At 30.6% G+C, this 8,102-nt stretch overlaps 1 protein-coding gene across 1 annotated transcript; it reads right to left on the reverse strand.

Annotated features, from left to right (window-relative positions):
- Nucleotides 1-655: 655 nt before the first annotated feature.
- LOC134253043 (C-type lectin domain family 4 member M-like) lies at nucleotides 656-6,960 on the reverse strand. Its single transcript, XM_062735564.1, has 4 exons — nucleotides 6,129-6,960; nucleotides 3,402-3,481; nucleotides 2,387-2,480; nucleotides 656-1,032 (listed from the first exon to the last, which is right to left on the reverse strand). Exons 1-4 carry the CDS (start codon nucleotides 6,886-6,888, stop codon nucleotides 812-814), a joined length of 1,155 nt encoding a protein of 384 aa, XP_062591548.1. The 5' UTR covers nucleotides 6,889-6,960; the 3' UTR covers nucleotides 656-811.
- Nucleotides 6,961-8,102: the final 1,142 nt, after the last annotated feature.

Raw genomic sequence — 8,102 nt, forward strand, 5'->3', positions numbered from 1 at the left:
AAACGTGTAAACAAAAGGACTGACATGAAGAAAGGTATCCAAATTATCGCTATTACTGTAAAACATGACATTACATTTTTAGGGCGCAATAAAGCTACATGTAAAACCATACCTTCTTATTTTTATTTATTTCACATTAGGTAAAGTTAGCATATTAAGATACAAAATGATAAAACAATAGAACACGTTGAATGTTTTGTAAGAGAGAGAATAAAATCTTTTTATAGAATTTTTGGTCAAATCCATTCCTAGATTGGATTTTTTTAAAAGTTATGAAATTGTATTTTGTCAAGAAAATTAACTTTTATTATATATTGTAAAACTGATGTCCAGTTTTAACAATTTAAGTCAATTAAGAAAATCTATTTTAGTATTTTATTTTATAAAAAAAATAACTAAATTCGGTATTAATTTTAAGAAGCAGAAAATTAAAATAGACATATTCATAAGCCGCTATTCCGCCAAAAATATGGTTCCTTAAATTTCAATCTCTGACTATCTCAAAGTTCTACAATAATGAAAAGGAATAAAAATATTATTACTTGAATTGCTAAATAAATACGATATATAAATACGATATATAAGCAAATACACCTAAACTATTTCATTAAGTCAGAAACCAGACAAGAATCTCTTCTTTAAATCAGCATAAGAATGTCCTTTATTTCAATAGTTTCCTTTCCTTTAAGTACATGCATAAAGATATACTTGTTTAATGTTTATAAATTAAATATTTTGTGAAAGATGCACATTGAACAACTCATAGATTTACATTAAATTTTACTATCATTTTGTTTGATTTCAATCAATTTCATCTGCCGTTTAGCTTACATATGAACCCATTTCTTTCATCACAGTTACGGTCATTCCATTCTCCGTTAGAATATATTTCCAAACAATTTTCATTATTGTTATAATTATCAGGCTGTCCTTTTGCCCATTTGATATCTGTTACTACTTCTGCATCGGACATTCGGACAAACTTCGTTTCCTCAAATATATCAGAGACACCAATCCAGATTTTATGTAGCCCTGTGGAAATATGAAACCTTGAAAGTGATTCTTAAGAAATAAGAAGATTGTAGAAGAAAAAAGGCACAACGGATTTAAATCATGGCAAGTTTTTGTTCCTGGGTAGTACTGAAAACTTGAAATACTCTGTAAATAAATGATTATTTCAAAGGAATGGACCTGTATAATGCTTTTAAATCGAAATGTATTCCAAGGTTATTTAGAAACCTATAAATTTCAAAAGAAAAATAACAAAAATAAAAATCTTAAAAAATAAGCATCGTGTAAATTTTCACATTCCTGCAATTTTATTCTTTCCTTTTTTTCATTTTATATTTGCTATGTTTTTTTAACATTTTTTTTCTCATGCTTCTGGAAATGAATATATCAAATATCTGCGAGAAAAATATTTTTTAAACACGCAAAAGGCATATGAATTGCTTTGGTAAAATATCTTGTGTATACTTAATTTAAAAAAAAAATAATTTAAATAAAAAGATACCATTTATACACAACATCACCAGGTTAACAATGACCCCTGTTCATGATTCCTACTTATTTCTATGATAACGTCGATTACAAATTGTATTCCGAATTACACTCGAAATTACATGATTTGATTAAATTAGAACCAACACTAACTATGAATCCTCCTTTATAAATATGACTGATCATTACCTTCTTGTTAATAATAAGAAAATTTAAAGGTCTCTTTCCAAGGTATACAATGTAAAACTTTGATCACCTTTTGTGGCACCATACCCCCCCCCCCCAAAAAAAAAACAAAAAAAAAAAAACCGGGCTAATGATCTACACAAGTTGAATCTATTATACTACCTGAGAATTCTTTTGTAGTTCTTAAGAGTTTTTGTTGGCTTTGCTGTTTTTGAGAAAATGAGTTTTCCTATGTACTAAAATTTCAAAGAATTTACTTTTCACTGTATAATCTATATAGCCCTATCCTAGCACTGGAACCCCTGACCCTGGGGTCATGAGATAAACAATTTTGGAAGAAGCACCCATATTTAACTGAACTATGTACTTGGTTAGGTTATTTAATGCCCAGGAGCAGAAAAAAAGAAATTCAAAGAAATAAATCATTTTCATATCTTATCTACCCCGGTAATTAGCCCGCCCTAGAACCTCTGACCCTGGGGCCATGAATTTCACAATTGTGTTAGAAGACTTATTGCTGATTACAATCATACCAACAGTTTGAATACCTGATGTCCAGGAGTAAAGAAGAAGATTTTTAAAGATTGCACTAATTTTAGTGGTTTTGGTCCCACCACCAGGCCCCAGAGTGGCAGTGACAATGAAATTCACAATTTTGTTCCCCTTCATCCATAGATGCTATTTGCTAATTCTAACATACCCCGTAAGCGAAACTGTATAAGGATCCATTTCTCTTCGTGTGGACTTTGATCTTCAAGGAGAGATGAACCAGAAGCAGCATTGGTACAAAATGTCTTTCAAATAGAAAATTTCAATGGAAATATGATTAAAAATTACAAAAATAAACTTTATAGAAAAGGGCATTTTTATTGAATTTTATTTTCAAAGATAGATATTTTTTTAATCACATCAACAAGTTTAAACAGGCTTATGTCGTTTTTTTTCTGATCCTCTACCGTCTGTTTTCCGTCTGTTTGACAAAAAATAACTTTTTTTCACTTAGTACTCTAAGTTGAATGCTACCGGTGTTTGTTAAAGAGGGGACGTACATTGTACTACACAACATCGAAAAGTTATTGCGCAAAAATACCAAAATTCTAATGTTTTCAATTTCTTTTTAGAAAATATCGTATTCTGACACATTTTTTTTTAAAAATCGATATGCCTTATTTACGAGCTTATTATTTTTTTTTTATAAAAGAAGCTGTCAATAATGTCAATAAGTGTATACTAAACTTATCTGAGGAAATAACTATAAAAACAATTATTAGTTCGGCTGCACGGCGCACCAGTATTTTTCCTCACCTACAGAACATTTTGATCAGAATGTCTTGATTTCGAAACCTATAGGTAGCAACTGTATTTACACCATACGCCCGGAACTTGGAGAACCTTGAGAATTTGGGGTTCCTTCCAATAAGAACTTAAAAACCTATGACCCATGTCACGACAGGTGTTGGCACGATAAAAATCCCTCACTGCATGGCCAAAGAACCTGAGTGCCAAGTAAACATATAAAAGCCCTTCACTGGTAGATGGAGATGTCACTATATGAGTGATATATTTTTGAATGGGACAGTAAACAACATACAATCAATTAGCCAGTCAGTCTAGAGACTTAAAGGACAGAGACTCTTTAAAGCTTATTAGTTGAAGGAATCTGTTTCGAAATATTTAGAAACAGAAGATAGGGTTAGTTATAATGAGATACTTACTGCAGCATCATGAAAGTTCATTTTTGTTGAGGAAAAGAAATAACAGTTACCATTGAAGGAAACCCAGCCTTTTTCACACACTGAAAAGGAAACTTATCTTATAAAGTATCCATGTTATAACATTTTTCAGCAATGTTTTCAAAGTTAATTTAACCGTTTGAAATGATCATTTCATGATAAGAAAGTTCATATTGTTTCTCCGATGTGTTTCTTTGGATGTTTGTTAAAAAAATGAAAAAGTTTAATATTTTTGTTTTATTCTCAGTACTGTTGTTTTAACTTGTTTACAAAAAAACACAAAAAATGCCTTCTTCACGTGATCTTCATATACGAAATACATGAATGCAACGTTACAATCTTGCAAATGGAAGTGTGGTGGACTTAATTTACGCTCATGTGCTATACACTACAGTTAATGTGTCCAATGGACATAATAGCACGTGTTTGTATATAAAATACATTCTTTATTGCAATTGTATACGGTTTTAGTAATTTTCTAATTATATCTGACAAATGTAATTCTTGTTATCAACAACATATTTAAGACGAATAATTAATAAATAAAAAATAAATAAATAAATATTTTAATAGATAAATAAATAAATATTTTTATAAGTCATTGAAGTTTGTGAAAATATCTGCGATCCGATATAGATTGTACTTTTATTGTTAAAAACCTATTTGAATGTATGCATGGTGAATTTGTGCTGTTCTTGTACATTTCAAATAAGAAACAATAATTCGTTTTCAAGATTTAAAGGTACTTAGACACAGATTTAAAGCTATTGTTTTCCCCATAATACTACGACTAATATCTTTTAATAGCTTTTTACACAAAAAGTTAATTAACAATTTTATTTCATATGAAAGACAACAAAATTTAAGATTTTTAGGCGGGTTTGATTGACATATCCTTGCTCTTTCACAAATTAATTTTATTCTTAATCCTTAGGAAAAGTGACAATCTCGTTGTTTATCAATGAAAAATATTAATACTGTACTCCAGAAAATTCAGAGTAGATATGTTCGAAAGCTAAACAAACACAATTTATTGTCAGTCCGTGCAGTTGTGGTAAACAGACTGTGACGATTGAACGCACCCAGTGAATTGTAAACATCAACATTAACAGAACTCAGGCCCTGTTTACAAAAACTGTGTACATAACACGAGTGTGCTCGATTTGCAAAACTCTGTACGCAACTCTTAGTTCGGGATGACGATAATTGCGCAGGTAGGTTAAGGTTACAACCAAATATTCTACTTGCCTATATGATATGACGTCATAGTAAACTATATGACGTGAAGTTTAGAGATAACAATTTCTTATAATCGATGTCTAAGATTGATTTGAGGTCGTAAAAATTAATCAAAATATGCAGAGGCATAATACAAACAGAATTTTGTCGTTTCTGGGTCTCTGTAGTTATCACAGCGGTTAAATACCAAACCCGTGACGTCATAACTGTTGATCATGCAGTAGCAGAGTGAAAGTGAAACGTAACGAGAATTCATGTAAACAAACACAAGAAATCGGAGTTTAAAAGCATTTAGAATGAATATTATGTGTGATTCATGTGGGAATAAAGCTTATGAATAAGGTATGGTAATATACTTGAACAATTTCTTCGTGAAATTAAAGCAGGGAGGGTGTTTACTTGCCGATCAGCCTTTCCTCTGTCGTTCGTAACAAATAAGATGCAAAAGTTCAACACTACGCCGCACACTTTGAAACTTAATTTTTGTTTCTATCTAAAGTTCTTATTCTAGTGTTTTTGGAAAGTGCTGCTAGAATCGTATGGTTTACGGGAATTAATGCATTTTTTTCAATGTTATGAACAAAATGTAAAAATTTTGGGAAGGTTTCATCAGAAAGTGTTGAATAATTATTTCTGTGATAGGACAGTAGGATTCTAGCAGCACTTTTCATGGTACAGAGATGTTTTTACATAATTATTATTACAAATTGAAATTAATTATCCCCGGGGTAGTGTTGAACTTTTCACTTTTTCATTAAGGCATATTTTCTAATTATAGACGTCACGTGGTGACGTCGTGGTGAAGTGCTTCATGTAGTATAAGTCTATAGAATGCATAATTATAACAAAAGTTTTATGCTTGACTTTTCCGATTTATTAGCGTTACATAATTATAAAAAAAGTCTTAATTCGCCGAATTCTGGTCCATGTGCTGCCTTAACATACCCGCGTGTGAAGGAGTTTTGCTTTCTAACATTTCTACTCTGAATAAAATTATTTTTCTGGATAAAAGTTTTAATATTTCTCATTTATACACAACATGATTGCCACTTTTCATATGGATTAAGAACAGTTGTGAAAGTGCAAGAATGTGTCATTCAAATCCGCCAAAAAATTTGAAGTTTAAATATCTTTGAAATGAAATAAGATTTTGAATTAATTTTTGAGTGAAATGCTATTAAAATATGTAAGTCGTAATATTGTAAAGAAAATATTGACTTCAAATCTGTGTCCAAGTACCTTTTAAAAACACGATTTATATTTGTAGTGATTGTGTGTAAATGCTTACTATGATCCTATGATGGTATGTGATTGCACTAGAACAGTTAATTTTCCAAAACCCTTATGTAGCCCTTAAATGCACTTGCAGATGAATATACGACAGAATCTGTTGATCGGGAAGTGCAAGAAAAATATATGTCGAAGGACATCATTCACCTTAAAAAGAAAAACATGAAATGGTGTATTTACCTGTTGCGTTCTTGGATCCTTTCAGCTCTTGGATAGCTGCAGCATTTTGACGAATGTTTTCTATTGCTTCATTGAATGATACCGAAAGATTCTGAATTTCTTTTTCAATCAACAACTGTTGATTGTTAAAATTAGTGATCCTTCTTTCATAAAATTCGCTTTTATTTTTAAAAGCATGTATTTCTTTTGATATTTCATCATATTTCTGATATAGATCAAACGTTTCATTCTTAAGACTCTCCAATTCTTTGTTCTTCAAAACATACAACTGTTCTTTAACATCTTCATTTTCGAAGGACAGCACTCTAATTTCCTTTTGAAGAACTGTGATGTTTCCCCTCAAAAGCACAGATTCTGAATAATTATAGCTCTGAGAATTTGAATCTTCGATGATTATCTTACCACCACGATATTCAACATCCAATTTCGCCTTTAACTTTGCAATTTCTTCCTTCATTTTATCGTCGTTTATTTTCAAAGCCCCTAATTCCTTAACAACATGTCCAAGTCTAATTTCAAGAGTCTTGCTAAGGTTTTTACTCTCAATAGCATCCATAACCAAAGTCTGGATTTTCTGCACCATAGAGAATCGAACCAAACTCTCCTGATTTAAAATGTCCCTCAAAACATTGAACTGTTTACTGGATGTTGTACTTGGAAACAATGCCGATTTATCCAGTGTGTCATCTTCGGAAGAAAAGCCTTGCCCAAATATTTTGTAAATAGAGAAAAATAACTGTATCACTAATATAAACCGCATTCTCAACAGATGGTTTCAATCCAGTAATAATGAAATGAGGTTCTGTTTCTGAAGATGAAAATTTATATATGTACTCAATATGGTTTCCGTTTTTTAAATAATATCTGACTCATCTAAATGGTTTGGTGGATATTTATTCTGAGAGTTTTTAGAATTCTGAACATAATTCTGTTTTTGTAAATACTTTTGATTAGACTTAGACTGACACAAAATATTTTTTAACCTCATAAAAAGATAAAATAAATTCAGTTATCTTTGTAAAAAAATATGTTTATTTGGCTGTTACTTCTGCTATGAAAAAAACACTATGATATATATTGCATTTCTCTTATCTAATATATGAAATGAAAGAGATGTCTCTGAAAGTTGTAGCTCAATGTACATATTTACACAGTGCCCTTGAAAGATTGTTATTCATGCTGATGTAATGCACTCTACGTGAAGTAAAAAAAATTTTTTAGAATTAAATTATCACATTTCAAAAATACTTCATAAAAGTGCATTTAAAAAGCTTAGTCAGAAAAGCAGCATCTATATAAAATCTGACACTAATGTAAAGGATTGCATTTTGCTGTTTTCCAAACAGCTTTGTAAGACAAGAGTAAAAAAAAACAAGGTTTAGCTGTGAGGTTTGACGTATTTGGAATAAAACACTAAACAAATACATGCAGTGTTTTTGTCGTGTGGGTGGCAAAATAATTTAATTTATCACTTATTTTCACTCACAAATTCCTCATTTTGATATTTTTTCTATACAGAGTCTTCCTTGAGTTGTATTTGCATATTTATTTAAATTTTGAAATGCACATAAAACCTATGTGTGAGAAATTTAAAAGATTCTGGATAAACTGAAAATAATGCGTCCAATCGACGTCGGAATATTCTTGCCGTGGGGTGATATTGAAATCCTGACGTTCTGTTCATCGAAATATACATGTATTTCTAAAAAGTATCTTATATAAATAATGATTTTTAAGTTAAAACTCGAGCGAGAGACATTTATACCTTTCTATCATCCCTCATATAATCTTAATCCTAAGTAGTCTGCCTAGATCAAAAAACTGAACAATTTGAGAATACTGCCCTGCTATTTTAATTGATTATTTCTTTTAGAACTATAAAAATAAAATTAAAAAACCCAAAGATATTTGAGCTTTTCATTTGATAGTATATATGCAGATGTATATATGCACATGCATGCCTTTGGAGGGGTT

The sequence above is a fragment of the Saccostrea cucullata genome, unplaced genomic scaffold, assembly GCF_032062105.1.
Source record: "Saccostrea cucullata isolate Sc308-1 unplaced genomic scaffold, CSIRO_AGI_Scuc_v1 ctg20133, whole genome shotgun sequence".
Lineage (NCBI taxonomy): Eukaryota > Metazoa > Mollusca > Bivalvia > Ostreida > Ostreidae > Saccostrea > Saccostrea cuccullata.

What these genes read in the sequence shown, in the direction of transcription:
- LOC134253043 (XM_062735564.1), bottom strand. Translation starts at nt 6,888, where the DNA reads ATGCGGTTTATATTAGTGATACAGTTATTTTTCTCTATTTACAAAATA. An exon ending in TGAACTTTCATGATGCTGCA is followed by an intron (nt 2,481 to 3,401) that starts GTAAGTATCTCA and finishes TCTATTTGAAAG; the next exon opens with ACATTTTGTACCAATGCTGC. An exon ending in TATACAGTTTCGCTTACGGG is followed by an intron (nt 1,033 to 2,386) that starts GTATGTTAGAAT and finishes ATATTTCCACAG; the next exon opens with GGCTACATAAAATCTGGATT.